General features: G+C 40.3%; 1 protein-coding gene across 1 annotated transcript; it reads left to right on the top strand.

Moving 5' to 3' along the window:
* The first annotated feature begins 4168 nt into the window (after positions 1-4168).
* cpa6 (carboxypeptidase A6) lies at positions 4169-19811 on the top strand. The gene is made up of 11 exons (XM_068732305.1): positions 4169-4686; positions 7790-7865; positions 12281-12405; positions 14346-14460; positions 15032-15133; positions 15232-15336; positions 16605-16715; positions 17240-17330; positions 17852-18054; positions 18226-18310; positions 18749-19811. Exons 1-11 carry the CDS (start codon positions 4571-4573, stop codon positions 18961-18963), a joined length of 1344 nt encoding a protein of 447 aa, XP_068588406.1. The 5' UTR covers positions 4169-4570; the 3' UTR covers positions 18964-19811.
* The last annotated feature ends 360 nt before the right edge of the window (positions 19812-20171 follow it).

Here is a 20171-nt window from a genome sequence, read left to right as displayed (position 1 = left end):
GAAAAGGAGTGTCAGCCTGATATGAGCTGCTTTTTCTGATTATTTGCTCTTAAAATCAAACATGAGTGGTGATAACAGTGTTCATTTACACTGATACGGACTCGTTAGCCTTTATTTCCACCCATGAGCCTTTCAGTGAATCAGTTTACAGCAGCCAAAACCAACATTCCAACATCACATATCTGCAGTGGTGTCAGTCAAACAGGGCGGTATTGTCTTTTGTTGTGATTTATTCCTGATCAGGGGGTGATACAGTGTACAGTTTCACCTTCTCCAACTATTACAGCCTGTTAGACCAGGCCTTTGAGGAGGAAACCATGTATATTTAAGCTTATCAATCAGATATAAACGTTTCCTTGCAGATTTGTAATGCCTGTACAACAGCTTAAGAAAAGGAAAACAAGATAGGGCAAATGTGTATTACAAAAAGGCCATTCATACCCAGCTTCAGGTTGTAGTAACTATCAATCTCTGCATTGTGCTTAATTTGCAATAGTTCATGTTGCAGTGGCGTACAACTCTAATAAAGTCCTGGTGTGTTGCTAAAGTTTATATTATTCTTAAAATGTTGTATCTCACCTGTTTTCTCTCCTCTTCCTCCCAACTTTCTGTTTCCTGAGTGACTGATGAGAATGAAAAGTAGTAATATGCAATATTGTAATATATATCTTTTATCACTTACAGTCCTGCAGCTATTTATCAAAATTCAGTAATTCGTATTATATGGTTCCCACCATGATATTTAGATTCTGTATTAGAAATAACAAGAGAAATGCTCAATTTATATCAGGGAAAGGGGGCCCTAATCAATGGTATAAGAAACAGATTAGAACTATCAACGATTTAATGCAGGAAAATAGTTTAATATCCTTTCATTTCATTTGAAAATAGAGCTCCATTTCGATGCAATGTGGAAGACAGTTTGTTATATCATGTTATAAGAATATATATAATTATTTCATCACATAATCTAATGAAAGGACTAAAGCCCTTTGGAAAAGAGACTTGGCAATCAAACTAAATTGGGACAATTAAAGTAAATTCAATTGGCCATGTAAAACTTCTTTTAACAAGTTTTCATACATTTTATTGACTCTTATTATGCCCTCAATATTAAGACGATTCAATTTGGTCTCCGCAGTGTGCATTAAATATAAGTTACACACTGCCTCCTTTGTACCTTTTCCATCCTCTAAAAATAATTAATTCTGCTCATTTAAAGGGCCAAAAAGCCGGAAAGGTTGGGAAACACTAACTTATGATAATAGCCTTGTAATTCCTCGACACTCTTTCAACCATATGCTCTGCTGCCAAGGCCCCCTGCTCTTCACTTTGCCTCAGTCCCAACTTCCCTGATTTTTATGACTGTATGCAAGTCTTTGTGCTTTGTAATCCAGCAGATGGAGGTCTGTGGGCTGCAGATGTCTCTGCAAATCTTAGTGTAACTCATGTTTCATCTATTGTCTCACAATGATGCATGATTGCAAACGTAAATTCTTGTTATTGATATCATCTTCCCGTAAATCCTCCATGCATAGAAAGAGTGACACTGTTTTCTGGCTGCCTAATGGTCCACTTTGTGCGCCATCTTTGACCCCCTCTCCTCCCTTTCTTTACTTTTACCCTCAGGGTCAAAAAGTCATAGATGTGCACTCACAGCCCTGCTCTGGGTCAGCTGGGATCTCTCAGATCCTGCAGAAGCCCTAAAAGCATCACAAAGAGCTGCAGTTAGCGCCACAATTTGGACCAGAGTCCCCCCCACCCCCCACCCCATCACCACCACAACCAGAGTAAGCCGTGCCCTCAGACTGCATGCGTATCAAAGAGCTCATTCACACCCCTCAGCACAGTTCGAGACTCAGAGAGGAACATGGAGATTTATTGGACCTCTGTGCCGTTCTAACATTGTGCAGCATTAGACTTTAAGAAAGATGCTTGGTTCTTCACCTTCCCACAGACCTCAGCCCAAAGCAGTGCCACACGCCCAGATCTGAGTTCCTGTGAGTTAAAAACAACACCGGGACCATCCCACCGACTCTCACCGCTGCCCTCAGCCTACGTCTATGTGCCCGAGCAAGTCACGCTTAAATGACTAGCCAACCTTTACATGCAAGAGCTCTCACTCTCCCCACAAATCCCCTGAACACGATACACACGGAACGCAAAGCAAGCATTTTATGAATATGCTTCTGTGTGCAGCTGCGTCGCGGTGCTCAAAAACACTTTCTGGGTTTAAATTATGTTTGAGAAATAGCTCAGTCAGAAAACCCCTCTTTAAACCGTGGTGCAAATAATTTAAGTTTTGACAAAGTCTTCCAATTAGGATGTGGATTTTGATGGTGAATTAGCCAGAGATGTGTTCTTTGATGTTCTTTGAAATTGTTCCTCACATATGTAGAGTAAAAAGTAAACTAATATCACAAATGTTAGTTTTCCTTCCTCATTTTTTGGGGTCCAACAGACCACACTGTATACAGTATATGGACACATAATATTGCTAATAATTGTAAAGTTGACCCAGGTTCATGTTTTCTTTTTTGCGTAACCCTTCTTATTGGTTTGCACATTTAATGAAGGTGATGAAATACAGAAATGAAAGCATTGTTACTAAACCAAATAGGGAAATACCTGATGTTTTATTTTTTATGGGCTATGCATGAACAAATGTAGTCATTTTGTCTGTCAAAAAGACAAAGAAAATGTACACATAGTGATGTGGTGGTGACGTTGTACCCATAACGCTCCTATTCCCTCTTAAACTATTATTAAACTCCAGATACAGAAATTCAAATAGACCTTTGGGCTGAGTAGTGCTGCATATAAAGCACTGTCAACAACCAATTTAACCATGCTTTTAAGGCCAAGCAGCAGTAATGTGTTATTTACTGTAGTGGACTTCTGACACATGTCATCAATTCCAAGTCCTGTTTGATTTTCATTGAAGTAAAGGAAAGGTTGTGAAGTATTAAAGCAATAAAACAATATTGAGTGTGTTTTTAAAGGGAAATGGCAAATGGCTGCAAATCCTTGAAATAATTACTCCATTATGTCGGCGTGACAGAAGACTCACAGTGGATGTATGCAGTATATGGATATCTAGTGTGATGTCTTCAATCACAAAACAAAAAGCATTTTATCTGAAAGCCATTGTGGCTATTAGTCTCAAGTTTCAATAAAACAGGAAGAGTTTAAAACTAAATGCAAGAGACAATGAGCCCACTGCTACTTAAACTCCATCCTAAAGTCTTCAAGCTATTTATCGCTGCTCATTTGGGCACCTGTGTCCCAAAATCTATTATCTCTACTGTATAATTAAGACACTAATTCCACTTTTCTACATGTCTTAAAGTGGGTGTTGTCAGCAACAGCATTGCCGTGCTTTCTACTGTGATGTACATGAGGGGAGGGCTTTGGTGGGAGCAGTGAGTGTTTGGGATCTGTTGTACAGTGAATGGGTGTAAAACAGGTGGCACACTGTTGACACTGGAGAGAAGCATGTGAAAAATGTGCTGCTGCCATGCAATCACAAAAGGAAAAGGCTGGCAGTTGACTTAGGCATTTAATCACTGTGTTGGGTGATAAGTAGAGGATCAAACGGAGGCGCGGAAAGCGTAGAGTAACAGGGAGAGCCACCAAAAGCTCCACAGAGGGATTCCTGGTGGAGCCAGGCCAAGGCACTGACAGAGCTGGTAGCTGATTATTACTCTGACTTTGAGGTATAGAGATATAAGCGAACAGGAAGCCGAGGATTCAGGGGCTCAATAAGCTCTTAATGTCTGAACGAACAATCCTTCCCTCATTGTTTTCTGGATTCATTATGTTCTTCCAGACATTTCTTTCGTACCGGTCAAGTTTGGTTAATGTACATTTTAAAAAGCTGGATAACATGATGCTCATTGGGACATCCTGCTATTCTTAGTGTCAATTTATTAAAAAAAATACATTAGGTGCATTACCAATGTGAACTCAGTGTGCATCATGTGTATGTAGATGGACCAGTAGACATTTGACAGTTTTTATCTGTGTCTTCTTCAAAGGACCTGATCATGAGCACACCTGAAGAATAAGCCTGTTGTTCTGCAGATATAAGGATGAGTTACCTGATACAGTTCATGTCTCCACACACAACTTTACGCATTACTTAAAGTCTGATTTTCCATTTTAAAAAAAAATCCCATTTCGTGAATGAACATGTGTTCTCGGCTCACTATAGATTATCCCTTGAACACACAGTGCGCACCAGTGATCAGGGATCCAGTTACCAACTTCGCCGACACCGGGCCACGTGACTCAGGTCCTCCTCATTTAAAAAAAAAAAAAAAAAAGAGCCGCTATACCCTGCAATCCCCTCCAGAGCTTCAAAGAGGTGGTAAATGTTTCCCCTGTGCCAGATGATCGACTTTAGCACCTCAAGTGTCAGAGGGACAACTGCTGCAGAGTGTACCGCGACAACAACACAAAAGTGACTTTGCTGATGGTGCGCTGGAGGGTCACATTTCTTCTCTGAGAAGTTGGCGTGCATCCTTCAAAGTAGCCTATATCTCCCGTCTTAGATCCGCTTTGCCTGAGGATGGTACCTGACCGTAGGAGCGCGTTTCGCAGCTCCGTCTTACTGGCTTGTGTGATAATCTGCAGCAACGTGCTATGTCCCGTCGGTGCCTATCTCTACAACAACCGCTACGCAGGGTGAGTAAAAGACCCCCATTCATTTCTGGGGCTCACGAGAGGCGGGTGTACTCGCGTTCTTGCGGGGAAGGCGCACTGTCGCTATCAGAAGGTTTTTTTTCTGCAGACAGCTACGCACCAAGACACGGGCTTTATCTCATGTTGATAGCAGAGAGAATGAACGAAGACAGTCTGTATGGGACACATCTCCAGTTTGAGACATAATATAATGTGTTTAGTTTATTCTAGGCTGACCTTGTTGTCTGATGGCATTTGGATACGACTGTGTTTGTTGTGATGTGCTGCAGAGAGGCATTCAGATTGCTCCGCAGATGACACTGGGGATGCTTGCAGCAACAGTGTCCTGTCAAACTGCTCAAAGTATTCATTCAAAATACATTTGAGCTATAATAATGTTTTCGTTTTTCTAAAATCAGACGAGAGGAGTCTTTTTTTGTCAAAAGGCTGTCAGTCTGTCTGCATGTGGGGCACACACCTCCCCAAATAGACCCTAAAAGTAGCTGGTAGCCTAATAGAGGGTCTCCAATGGGACCACCTGGAGCTGGACTCATATAGTAATTTAGGTAAACATGTCAGAGACATCAGAGACATGACTGGGGCATGTATGGGTTTATGGTCTGTTTTTCAAAAGAGCATTTGATGTAATTGCAGAGTGGAGCTATACCGCAACTGGAAACCCCCTCCTCCTCTGTCTCAAAAAACAAATATTTTGGATATTATCCAAAATTTGTGTCCCTCATCCACCTCTGGACTGACGTAAAAAGTTCCAATACATAGCACTAAGGGGGGGGGGGGGGGGGGGGGGGATTCTCTCATCAGGGATGTGGTGTGTGTTGTTCATCTCAGCTTCACAATGAGCCTCTAGTCTAAAAAAAATAGACTTCCATTGTCAAAATATTTCATATCATTCAGTAACAGAGAATTTTTGAACGTGGAGAAATGATGATTGTACTAAATCAAAACACTGCCGAGAGTCAAGTTCTTGGTTTAAAACAAATTGCTTCCATCCCAGAGAGAGTACCACTGCGGGAATCAACAGACTGACAACTTAAGGGCAGCTTTAGCGCAGAGAGCCCTGCAGCTGGCAGATTCAAAGCAAAAGGCCAAGCCAACAGTGTAACAAAAAGCATCTGTCATCTCTGAGAATCACTGCAAGATGAAGAAACGCTTCAAGTTGGACTACAGCAGAGCTCTGGGGTGCCACGTTATTTAATCATGGACTGAGTGTGGTGCTGTATGCACTGGTGAAAAAAAACATAAGTCCGACAAAGTTCCATCAGTGAGGATTGATTGAAGACGTGGAAGCACATATTTCTATGTTTCAGACAGAGAGAATATTTCGAATCATGTTTTTGAAGTTTGAAATCTGTCCCCACCCCCCAACCCAATTTCTATCACATCCAAACAATATTCTTACCTCCCAAAAACATGTTCGCTTTGAAGTCCATCTTCTATGTCCCGCCGTTGCCATGGAAACAGGCTCTTTCTCTGGGCACAGTGTTATGGTCACTGAAACGGGGCGGCCACTCACTTGGGACACCCGCACCCCTTTTGTTCCTCAAACCTCAGAGTGGCCCGACCGCCACCTTTGTTTAGGGGGCCCGACTTCCTGTGTGACACATTGTAAAAAGCTCTTTGAAATAGGCGAAACATGAGAGAGGAAGAAAGAGGTTTAAAAAAAATGTTTTTAACAACCACGAGACATGAAAGTGAACACATATACAACCTCTGCCAGGTAACTGGGCCGAGGGTCTGTAATTGAGAGAGAGTAATAAATTATTGGCAGCGTGTTAGTTTTAAGGTCAACCGCAGGAACTGTGATCTGCAGAGTGAAAGCAGCTCTATGTTAGATTCATGCTGAGCATAAAGAGTATCTTTGTTTTCATATAGAAGATGTGGCTGCAGATTGAGTTAGAAAGGCTCTCAAGCTTCTCTATTTGCTGAAGTGTTTGTTTAAATGATCTGCCAAGATGTGAAGAGTTACAATACTGTGTAATGATTTGTATATATTGATTTAGAACTAATTTCATGAATGTATTCTTAGGGCTCGGCGATATGGCCAAAATATTCTATCCTGATACGAGTCATTTCATGTCTCAATAACAATATGTATCATAATATAGCATGTTTAATTCAATTAATAGATAGTCTACATGGTTTTGCATACTCTAGTGTGAATTAAATACTTGACAAATAAAAAGTACTGGGTGTTATCTTATTATATTAATAACTTAAAATCTGAGTTAGTATGTGCTTGTTATTAGAAATAACGTCATTTTGTTTCACGATATCTCTTTAATTTCATCACAATATGATTCCATTGAAAGATGATGAATTATCATATTGATAGATAGACTTTCTTCTGCAGTTTAGTTGACTAAAATGAAATTCTTCTTTATTCTCAATCAACAAAATTGAATAAGTTCTTAAATCAGCAAAAGCACCATTGTTTTTTAATATGACCACATATGTTGAGCTTTATTTTAAGCCTCATCTCGTCCATAAATTCTGACATATTAAACACTAATGATCGACCGCCTATCTGTGGCGTTAATCAACCTTGTTCCGTGTCCCGGCCTTCACATTACAGTATTATATTGAAGGATTTATTTTCTATGTAAAGCACCATACATGTACAAAACACGTTGCAGTGTCAAACACATTTAAGTAGCTGATTATTCTTCTTCATGTATTTAGGTGTTCTTATCTACAGCACATGTGATTGAGTTACGGTATAAAAATGTGAAACAGTAGCTGCTACTGTTACCACCCAAAGAATAGTTCCAGGTGCTACTGTGCTGGAAACGATGAAATATAATCCTTTAATGGTGTCGCACACAGATTGTTTGACTGGGGTTTGACCCTGTCATCTATACGGCTCTAAAAAGGGGAACCACCCATTTCACCATCGAGCATCTGCTATTGTAAATGTCACCTTCAATCAGCACAAAAGCAGGTATTATTACCTGGCACTCCATGGCCCAGATGTTTTTGAAATAATGTGCACTTAGCGAAAAATAGATCCAACCCCCGTTACAGTGGATTTTTGTGCCTTGAAAAACGCTTGAACCCGACTTCTAAAAGAGCTCTGTTGTTTTTGCAGTGATCAAATCTTCAGGATAACCCCGAGTAATGACGAGGAGGTCCAAGTACTCAAGACGATTCTGGGACCCATGAAGGTTGGCACACATGTTTTTATATACATAACCTGTTGTATGATCCCCATCAGACACCATTTGAAATAATTCTACTTAAAGAAATCTATTCTGTTTAGATTTTTTATTGTTGTGTGTTTTCTGAAAACCATATTAAAAGTGTCACGCCATTATTCTGCCCACATTGTATAGTTTCCTGTGTTTGTTCTTTTTAACAGCAGTTACTGTTTTTTAAAGGGGGGGGGGGGGGGGGGGGGGTGATGTGACAGAGGGGTCCGGGGCCGTCGATAGCCAGAACTAAGAGACATCGAGCAGCCGAGTGCAGTCATCCGTCACCTCCTCTGAAAGACCAACATACTCTTGAGAGGAAGAATGGAGGGAAAATGCTAAAGATTTCTTCATAACGATGACTGAATGTTTGGATCACTTTCAGTAACAAACTATAGGAACATGTGTTTTAAAGATACTGAAATTAGGGGGGGGGGGGACCCTAGAGGACACAATGGCCTCGCCTCTTTTCACAGACTCATGTGGGAGCAATTACCCCATCAGCCTCAGGAGCATTGATGACCTTCCTTTGCACATTGTTTAGGTATACAAGTACACAGCAAAGATTGTTTGTAAAGCATGAAAAGCACGATGCAATTATAGACATTCTTCTGCAGCAAATAGTCAAAGATTTTATTTGAATAATTGATTAAACTAAAAATCTGTGTTTCCAGTATTATTATCTCCCTGCAGAGGAATTGTGCTTATGAAAAACCAAAGCATTTTTTTAAAATATTAGTGTGATTCTAGTGATTATTTTTCCAATAATAATCCCATTACTAACAGTTCAAAGCGCTGATTGGATAAAGTCTTCTAAATCTTATGTCATACTTAGTCTGAGTCAATAACTCCATCCATCTATCGATGCTTGGAAAGCAGTCCTGTAGTGTGTCTGCTTTTGGAGCCATTTTACTGAAAATGTATATTTTAAAAACAGAAATAGTGCAAAGATTTTTATAGTTAAATTTCAATACGAAACCATAAAGTGTTAAGCCCTAATGGAGTCATTTATCAAATAAAACACTGTGGGCAATGAAGGGCCGTAGCTGCCATTGAAGACACTGAGGTCATGTTCTCTTTACTTTTTCTCTGAACTTGGAGGTCCCACCAATATTTGCATTCTACAGTTTATTTATTCAATGATTGTTAAAATGATTTAACAATGAAACATGATTTGAAATGTACTAAATAAAACAATAATTTGTATTGTATTAATGGCAGTGTGGAGGTTTTTAAATGAATTATGTTAAAATAAAACGGCGATGCTATAATCTCAACACACAACTACAAGCTTTTTCAGAGCTTGCAACTGCATCTTACAGTCTGTTTTGTCTTTCCCAATTCCCTTGAAATAACTGCTCCATTTAAATACAATGTAATTGAACAGCTAGCTAAGTAAATACAATATGAAGAATCCAATGAAAACAATTTAGAGACTTTCTTTGGGAGAGCTGCAGAGATTTCGATCTGCCTGCAGCCCCGTGGTAGTGTGGTCCGTTTCTCCAGTTTGGTTTGGTCCACTTGGGGTTTATCTGTGCAGCCAGATGCCACAGCAACAGTAATGAAAGGCATCTGTTCGGGTTCAGGTCAGGCTTTTGGTTTGATGGTCCAGAACCAATACTGCTCTGCGTAGTGAAAGAGCAGAAGAGGGCAAGAAAGAGGATTCGGTAAATGTTTATGATGTGTGGTGAGGGATTCTAGGAGAGAGCAGGGTGCTGGTCAGGACATGGCCAAAGTTGTATGCATGTAAGGGCAGCGGACACGGTGCTCCGAGGCCAACCGAGGCAGTGGCAGCCACTGTTTGGACAGCTGTGGACATGTGTTTTCAGTAGCTTAGCCACGCTGCCATGCCTCCAGTGCCAGAGTCAAACTCTTCAGCCTCAGCTTAGCCATAAGGTCAAATAAAACACGACTACCGGGCCCTGCAGGATAGAGGAGGATCAATAGAATAACTAATTTCTTTGAGTTATTGTTCAAGCTATTTGTTTGACTATATACTCTGTGGTTGACTGACATTACATTCAACCTATAGCCTACCTTTAAAGATTTTTTTCCTTTTATGCGCGAGAATAAATATTTTTTTGCAGCTCTTGAAGATACCTAAATGGTAGACTGTCCTAATAGACAGATACAGGTTTAAAGTAAAACCCACAGTCGTGGACGCACTGTTTGACTGCAGGTGAAACAGCTCCTGAATGCATGCAGCAGAGCAAATACCTTCACCAAAGCATTGCGTTTATAAGATATTTCTACATGTTGGATATTCACAAAAGGTTAATAATTACCACTTCATCTCCTGGAGAACATGTTCATGACTTTTCCTAAAATGGCACATGAGATATTGAGTGTTAACACTGTGTAATTATTTACAATTACTCATTTGATCTATATTTCAATTTGATATCATTGATGTTCAGGTTATTATTACATCAAACAAAGAAAAAGAGCACATTTTCATGATGGGAAATCTGGAATTATGTACAACGTTTGTTTGTTTTTTGCTTTACGAGCGACGGAGAGAATTAACTGATCGTTAAAACAGTTGCTGTTTTTGTTTATTAATTAGTGGTAGATTAATTGTCAAATTCTGCCAGTGACTGAAATAAACAGTAACTCTTCAGTGTTGATTTAGGGGAGCGGTGACAAAATGAGTAACTGTCTCCTCCCTGGATCATAAAAGTTTAGTTTGAGATGTTTCAGCGATTAAGTCTGTGAAACAGATGTACAATCAACAATCACTGTGGCTGCTGTCATTGCTTCCTATGAGTTATTACATTGTTTACTGTCTATGGAGCAGCTTCAGCATTTGTCTATTGATGAAATATGAAGCTGGAGCCAGCAGCCGGTTAGCTTTAGGTCTGGAAACGAGAGGAACCAACTTCCTGGGGTCTCTCCGCTGCCTGGCAACCTCACTTTGACAACCGAACTTCAGGAAGTCAGTGCACTCAGACAGTAAATGATGTGGCACATAAACAGATTAAACAAAGAAGCTAGAAAGTGTTAATTAATGAGCTTTAGAGATGCTTTCAGGTGGATTCTGTTACCTTGTACAGAACAGAGGTAACAAAAAAGACTGTTTCAGTCTTTATGCTAAGCTAAGCTAACCAGCTTATGTTGTCAAACAGCTGGTATTTTGGTTATAACAGATATTCACTAACAAACTGTGTTGTACTTTGGAGACTTGTTTTTATTTTATTTGACTAAAGCGGCGGCTTTACCGCATCTGCCTTCAGGAAAGCCAGCTTTTTTTTATTGAACTATAACTTTTTTCTTTCTTGTGCTGCCCATGCCCATTCATTTATAGCTACCCTGTATACACAGACACACATAAAAAAGAAGAAGAATCACATTAAGAATGAGGACACACAACATTTATAAAGCAGACAAAGAATGCATCATGCTCATAAGTACAGCTCTTAAATAAACAGAGAGAATTGTTTGTGAGGAGCTGCGTTCTCTGATTAGGGATGTTTAAGTGGCTTTTAGGCATATGTGTTTTGGATTTGTTTGGTTAACAGCAGAGTGAAACATTGGGGTACTTAACCATTTGGAAATGCCGTAAAATCGCAGCAGCAGAGAGCGGTTTCTACTCCAGCGCACCAAACAATCCAGCTGAGGATTTTCTACTCCAAACTAAGTCAAATTAATCTGGTACGCATTCTGTAAACCATTAAACCAATTGACACATTAACAAGCATGTGTGCCAGTCTGCACGTTTCTGCCCCCATGTTCAAATGAAAGCCAGCTGAGGATGCCGAAACACCGAATGTGCGATATTCTCTTTGCTAGTGACTACTGTGTGTATTATCAGGCATCTCTCTCTGTTATTTTATCGGTTACCAAACGATGTCTGTGTTTATACGGTTGGCTTGCTGTTTGAGCTAAAGCTAACAGACCGGAGTATCAGGGCCCGATAACAGACGCTGAAAGACCTCATGTGAGGTCAAATGGCAGAGAGGACAGCAGAGGGAGCGTCATTCACTGCAGGTTGTTACTGGGACACATTGGAGTGTGTTTTACCCCATTAACGTTGTAACCCTTGTTAAGTGGAGCAGGTATCAGCCAAAATGTAACAGATCCACATTAAATACAGATTCTTGTCAACGTCATTATTCAGTTTTTCCACAATCAGTTACATTTAAAGCTGTGACTGAATAAAGTTCCACAGTAATCCCTTGGCTCATGTTACCTCATTAAATGATTCTTCCCTTGCAGTCTGGTATACAATTTAATTTGGGGCGGAAAAAACTGTGGTGTTGGGTTGGCACTGTTTGGGCAGAAACACACATTTTATCTGAATTATCTTGATATCAATTAAATGTCAGTTTTTCCTGATTTAATATCACAATGTCCGTACCCGCTGAGCTAATATGTTTGTCCTGCTCCTTTAGGTGGACTTCTGGCAGCCCAACAGTGTTACTCTAATCTGTCAAAATGCAACGGTGGATGTCCATGTGAGACGCAATGACACGCAGGGTTTACACGCACGCTTAAAGCAGCAGTGTCTTGATTATCGGTAAGACTGGAAAGACCACTAACTAACAGAGAAACATGCCACAGCACACATGCATGCTCACCCTCACATATTTGGTAATCTTGTTAGCCGAGTGTCTACACCCAGAGATACATCTGTTATCCAAAGGGCGTTGCAATTACCTCTCCTCAGCCAGAATATATGATTTGCACGTGTAGAGTCGACTATACTTTGCATGCAAAAAAGCTTCCTCAAAGCTGGGACACACACACACACACACACACACACACACACACACACACACACTCAGACACACACACACACACACACACACACACACACATACACTGTACATCAGAGCCCCTCTCCCAATCTGCTCCAAAAGCAATGCTTTCATCTCCCCACACCATCCCTCATCAAAATTATCGTTGAAATGATGGAGTTTTATCAAAGCAGCCGCAGCTAGAAAGAATTCCATTGTCTCTGTCCTGAGGGAGGAATTGCAGATCTGAGGATGAGGGTTTTTTTTTCTACTCTGTGTTGATTGACTGAGAAAATGGTTTACACTGCAGGGGGCAGTTTTTGGTAAAGTGGTTGGGTTTTAGGGACAAAGATCTAATTTTACTCTTGGGGATAAAAGCCATGTGTTTTAGTAGTTATTGAAGTAGATATGGATAGAATTGTACATATAAGGACCTCGTGAGGAAGTGTATTTTAGGAGAGTCTGGCTGCCCACATTGCTGCTATGAAAAACAGGTCACATCGTCTGTTTTAGGTTGGAGTAGGAAGTGAGGAGGCATAGGGTCTGATGACAGCAGTCTATAAACAGATAATGATGGTGATGATGACGGTTTTGATGCATTTACAGATCATTTAATTTACTGATGGACGGCAGTGTTATAACTAATGTGTGCTATTAAAAAGACGGATGTAGAAAACTGGTTTGGATGTTGGAAAAGAAGAGGGATGAGTGAGAGAGAGTTGCATAATTGGTGTTAGGAATGAGTCAACAATACATTCAGGAACCCTGATCCACCACTTCATGCCAGTCCTCAACGCCTACCAGACATATTATACTCACTCCAAATGCATTGACTGCAGTCAAGCAGGGGCTGTAACAAATGACTAAATCTGCTAAATCTGCAGTCATTTTAAATGCTATTTCATGTTTTACAGTAGCTATATGGGCACCATACTCTGTTTTATTTTCATATACATAGATTGTTGTATTCAGTATATTAACTGAATATCACCAGATTTTTGACTTTTAGTTCAACTAAAAGTCAAAAATCATTTAATAGACCAAATGATTAATCCAAAAAATAATACGTAATACATAGTTCAGTCAATCATGAAAAGAATCATCAGTACATATCCATTTGGGTAGCTTACATCCTCCTCTGCCATAAATTTGTCTTTTCTGTCTCATTATTGAGCTCTTTAACTAAATATGCATTTTGAGTATTTATATTGGCTTCAGTTTTACTATTATTAAAGACTCTTGGACGATTGAAACAGTCTTGAATAAATGAATAAACTACAGACTTGTTAGATAGAACCTTTTTTAATGATGAACCAACACTAACATACACAGTAACTTCAGGCCTGATGGCTTATTATAACATCAGGCTCTTATTAGCTTATCGGTGGCTCATTCACTCACTTAAAAAGAAAAATCAAGTTATGCAAGAGGTGGATAAACAGCAGCAACCCAAATAGGCAACCAAGAAGAGTTTTAAATAGCTTATTACTGATCTCAAATTATTAAATGTACCAATAATAAACAGCAATTACAAATTATAGTCTTGTATAATATAACCCTGTTTATGGTACCAATTCTGTACCAGAGCAGAATATTGAAAATATTATTATTAAGACAATATTCTCTGTCTATGTGTTTTAATGTTATTGGTAAGGATGCCACGGCGGTTGGCTATCATGTCTATCATGTGTCCCTCTAACTTCCTCTCTTCCATCCGCAGGGTGTTTATCTCCAATCTGCAGAAGGAAATTGAAAAGCAGACGGGATATCGCTCCTCTCGCAAGCGGAGGTCAGAGTCTCAGTATGACTACGAGGTTTACCACTCTCTGGAAGAGGTGTGAAGCCCAGCGTCTCCCGGCCTGCCTATCTCTCGCTCTCCTCTGCTCTTTAATCTGAATTCTCACACAGAGTAAACAAAACATCCTCTCGAAGGTGCTCTCAAACTCCAAATTACCCCCATTCCACAGGTCTCTCTCTCTCCCACAGCCTCGTGTTCTCACCCACAAAGACGCGCAACTCTACTTCAGACACTTCAGGTCGATCAGGCTGCTGGTTCACGAATCTGTCAGGCCCTACCAAGCAGCATGATTTCCACACACAGATCCCGAGAGCTTACACAAATCTTTAGTGCTCTCGGCTTTGATCCTCTCCTTCGCTGTAAAACACACACTTACATAAGCATTCATGTGTGTGTGCAGACACATCGTGCAGACAAACACACAACCCCGCTCAAATGCACGTACTGTACTTCACAGGCACTCAGACGTGTGTATGTCTTAAAAGGTTTTTCCTCCGACTTTGAAAATGCTCATTAAAGCTTTCTAATTTTGCCCATTTACTCTTGAAAACTTTGACAACAAATCCTTGAGTGAAGTTCACTCTTCTACATTATTTTCTGTCCTCAAGATCCAGAGCTGGATGTTTGAGATGAACCGAACCAACTCCGACCTGGTTGACATGTTCTCCATCGGGAAGTCGTACGAGGGGAGACCACTTTATGTGCTTCAGGTAGGAGAGAAAGCATGAGACGCACACGTAAGAAAATGACCTACTGCACACTGACGATCGTGCCACGCCAAAAACTCACAGCGCTTGTCTCCTGCCAGATAGGAAAGAGAAGTCGTCATCAGAAGAAAGCCATGTGGATCGACTGCGGTGTCCATGCCAGAGAGTGGATAGGACCTGCTTTCTGCCAGTGGTTTGTCAAGGAGGTAGTTTTGATTTTCTGCCAATTTAAATATCTTAAACGCTCTTTGAACTTCATTGTTTGCATCAATGCATGTTCCAACAGTGTCTCTCGTATCTAAATGATAGCCTGCAGCGAGCAGCTTGTAATGTTTGGTTTCTAGGGTTTTCAACAAAATGTGAACATCTGTTTATTCGTCATGCGAAGTTATGCAAATACTGAAGAATACCCTTTATTGTTCAGATGTTGAACAGAACCCAGACGTGCACACGAGTTCCATCCCACCCTTAAAGTCTTAGTTACTACCCTGTGAAGTGAGGACGGTACCAGTCCAGAGGCAGACATTAACTGCAAGAACCTTTAATGGCTTGTTTTGTACTACTTAGATGCCAGATGACTGGGATTTGCAACATAGTACCAGAGCGTAAAGATAATTAAAGGAAAAATCAATGAATGTCAGTGCAGAGCACTGAGTCACAGCCTGTTTTTAAGGAATTCTTTCATGATTGACCTTAACCTACGGGTCCTTGAAAAAGGCTTTAACAAATACTTCAACCTCTAGTAACCCAATGAGGTGATGTTGAGGAGAAAATAACTTTAACATGTGTCACTTTAAAGTAGCGCATGCACATGCTGGAGCGTGTTTTTTTTTTGTGCTCTACAGTCACTCTGACTGCAGACACTTCCTGAAATGGCCTTCAATGTGATAGTTCAAACTAAAGACTTGACAAACTCCCCTAAGGCCATTACATGGACTTACAAGTTCAGTAGGGAATTTTTCAAAGAAGGATAAAGTAGCAGCAGGAGGTGAGTGAATAAAGGAGGGAAAAGACAAATAGCAGCAGGAAATCAGAAACAGACTGACGTAAAAATGAAGACGAGAAGAAAAAAACAATAAGGGAAAACATCTGACTCAGGAAAACAGTCAAAGATGCTCAACTTACCTCAAATATGTGCTCTAAAATGTGGATCCACTATCGTGTAGTAACCAAGGTTGGCCACTGGAGGTCAGGGTGCCATATTTGTTTAAGGCTTAGCATGTTAACCCTGGCCTGAGTCTGATCACAGAGCAGGTGTAAGCAGTATTTGCCCAGATCTCCTCACTCCAATTGTCATCTATATTCTTGAGTATTAACCTGCTGCACTTGTGCATTGAAAAGACTCTGTTAGCAATCATGCATAAGGTTAAAGAATAATGAAACAATAGCATAGTAATTACATTCAAATGTATGATTAGACAGCAGTCCAGACCTGTGCTCTGTATTTATACGGTTTTCATATTATAAATTTCAGGCCATCAACTCATACCCGCATGACTCTGTGATGAGACGACTGCTTAACCAGCTCAACTTCTACATCATGCCTGTCTTCAATGTGGATGGATATCATTTCAGCTGGACCACGGTACTGCAGAGCTCTCTACAAACACAACAGAGACTAAATCCCGCTGTTGGTTACTTTCATTTTCAAGCACGAGTGAATGTTTTCTTGTTTTCAGACATTTTTTTTAAAGTATTCTGATACTTGACAGAATATAGAGCCCATCAGCGATTCAAGTGCAGGTATTCAGAATAATAACTGGCAACACATCACTCCTGCCCACAGATTTTGAATACTTTCAAGGCTGTAAACTGAGTATTTTGTGTCCAAGTGGTTTAGAATGTATATTGTAATTGAAAAACTAAATAGCAGAGCGATAACAATGTTTTTTTTTCAGTATGCTGCCGTTATGTCCGTATAAGGGTCTATGAATACTTCAGGGGAAAATGCCCCTCAACTACTGTCTACATGTCTGTTTGTAAAAGACCAACTGAAGCCGAATGAGTGACAGATGGATTATTTTGGAGATGGCAGGAGGCTCCATTTGTTCGATGAGTCTGCCGGTCAGTCGACATACACGGTGACGGTGTCTTTGTACTTCCCGTAAGGATCGGTTCTGGAGGAAAACACGGTCCAAAAACCACAGGTTCCACTGCAGAGGAGTGGACGCCAACAGAAACTGGAAAGTGAAATGGTGTGGTGAGTTCAAGAACACTGAGCTTCAGCTGAAATCTGAAGAAACTCCTCTGGTTCTCTCTCACACATGCAGCACATGGAGACACTCACAGTGCAGCTTTCCTTGTAGTCTGTTGCTGATGTGGTCTTTTTTCATCCTTTACACATCAGTAATGGACTACTGGAGAACTGCATAAAACGGGAGATAACTTTCTGAGATAACTTTCAGACTGACTGAAATCCATGCAAATTATTTACAATTTTGACCACCACATTGTTCCTGCTTTTTATAGATATGACTTCTATCTAGAGGACTTTCATATGCAAACATTAATGCAGCCTATATTTGTTTGGGACTGCTATCCGTGGAATTATAATGTGACTTTGGCGATTTCAATCTGGGTCTATTTTCCCCCACAGTCGCTCCCCATTTCGGTCACTGAATACAAGATCACAACTTATTTTGAAACTCTAAATGGAATAAGATCACAATGTATTCCTGTGTGATTAATAGAGCGTTTTTTTTCTCTCCTTTCCTTTCCCAGAGGAGGGTGCCTCCTCTCATCCCTGTGATGACACCTACTGTGGTCCCTACCCCGAGTCTGAACCTGAAGTCAAGGCCGTCGCCAAGTTCTTGCGCAAGCACAGGAAACGCGTCAAATCATATATATCAATCCACGCTTACGCCCAAATGCTGCTTTACCCCTATTCCTATAAGTACGCCACTATCCCCAACTTCAACTGTGTGGTAAGACAGCCATTGCTTGATTATAAACCAATAATTTACAAGTCTTTATTTAAGATAATATTCGTATCCATCCATATGTTGGAGTTACTGGAACACCTCGATATTAAATCCTCCTGTGCAGACATATATAGAGGATCACTAATGAGCTGGCCCTCTGCTTTCACTGGGTAGGAGTCAGCAGCTCATAATGCAGTGACAGCCCTGTACTCTGCCTATGGAGTGAGGTACAGATATGGACCTGCCTCCACCACCCTGTGTGAGTACTGCTGCTTGTCTTCATTGTGGTGTCCTAGAAAACAAAACAGAATGGATTATTTGTCATTTCGCACCTGTTGTTTTGGGCTCTCCTCTCTGCCAACAAGGAAAGTAGATCCTCATTCAAGTTTATGAAGTAGGCAGAAGTGCCAGTTTTTTCTATAAATACACAATCGATGTAGTCTTGCACTCAGTGCACTGAACGTACCCCTTGAGAGGAGCTAAAGGCAATACCAATGATAATGAAATGCTTTTAGACTCACCTGAAATTTAATCAATTTGTTGTCAGCAGTGGTGGAAGAATTTTCAAATCATTAAGTTAATAGCTAGACCACACTTACAAGATTCATTCAAAATGTTGCTTAAGTGCTTCTTCATGCTTATATAACAGAAAACTGTGCTGAACTTTTCTTGTTGTGTTTGTTTAACTTTCTCACAGATGTTAGCTCAGGCAGCTCTATAGACTGGGCCTACAGAAACGGGATCCCGTATGCGTTTGCGTTTGAGTTGAGGGACACAGGATACTACGGCTTTCTCCTGCCCGAGTCCCTGATCAACCCAACCTGCACTGAGACTCTGAGGGCAGTGAAAGCCATTGCATCAGGTCTGCTTAAGAAGTGTGAAACAGACAGGGACAGATTTCCATATATATGAGGGCACTGAGGGTCCCCGGAGCACCACCTTCACGGTTACACCTCATATTCCTCTGAGATTTCATATTCCTCCCAGATATTATCAGGCGAAGAGCTGAGAAGGACCAGCAAAGCATGAATTTTAATTTGCTTTTCTTGTGTTTAAGGTTGTTCACCTTATTCTTCTTTTTCTGATGAGATATGAACTGACGGTGGCAGGTTTTTTTTTTGTTTTACCACCAGCCTGTTTATGTACGATAAGATCCCGCATACAGTGTCAGAATCAGCGGGCCGTTACATGTACCATGCAAATCCAGTGTGCCGAGCTTGAATCATGTCTAGCATCTAATCTGGTCCTCTTTACTGCCACAAAAATATTATTAACGTTGACTTTTCCATGATTCAAGCTAAATGGTGGTCATGTGAGCACTTGTTACAATACAGCAGCACTTCTTTCTTTTTTTTAAAGAAACAGCTAAGATTTGATTGTCTTCCAAAAATATGTAATGTTTAACATTTTCCACATGAACTGCTTTTAATCACCCGATCTCTATTCTTATTCTGGTTGCATTTTATTTTGAAATGAGTCCCACCAAGTGCCAGTACCTTAATGTTAATGTATACATGCCTTTATTACTGCAACATGGTTAGTGTACATAAATTATGCTATCACCTGACAATCTTGGGTTTGGTTTAAATCAAAATATTTTTGTTAGATTTATTTTTTATTTGGTATAGACTGAAATTTGGATTGAATGACTTCTCCCTTTGGTAGCTTACTGTGTCATTACTCAGGTATGGATCAAAGTCAGAAATGTTTACTTTTGACAACTCATGTGCTTGATATGAGGTTCTAATAAATGGATGAAATCTGACTTAATAAACGTTGTTATATAACACCGTAAATATTCACGTTGTCATCTGTCTTGTCAGAGTTGTATCCCATATTTGTATTTTCCACATTTTTGTTGCGTGACTTTTATTATGATAAACTCACTGACCTTTGATAGCTCAATGAGTCACAGCTTTAAACACAACACTTTAAATACAAAAAAAACCCCATCCTCCTTTTTCTTGCACTCTCTGATTCTGCAGCTCTGCATTTATTTATGGATTCAGAAATGGTGGAGCTGACATGCAAGACATCCCAAAGTGAAAGTGAACTCTGCTGCCCACAACTGCCAAATCTGTGTTGTCAAATTGCCAGATTTCCTGGATGTATTTGCTGTC

The sequence above is a fragment of the Cebidichthys violaceus genome, unplaced genomic scaffold (assembly GCF_023349555.1).
Source record: "Cebidichthys violaceus isolate CVI_PGR_0920_01 unplaced genomic scaffold, fCebVio1.0.p SCAF_58, whole genome shotgun sequence".
Classification (NCBI taxonomy): Eukaryota; Metazoa; Chordata; class Actinopteri; order Perciformes; family Stichaeidae; genus Cebidichthys; species Cebidichthys violaceus.
Note: the sequence above shows the minus strand (reverse complement) of the source record. Positions and strands in the feature narration are given on the sequence as shown.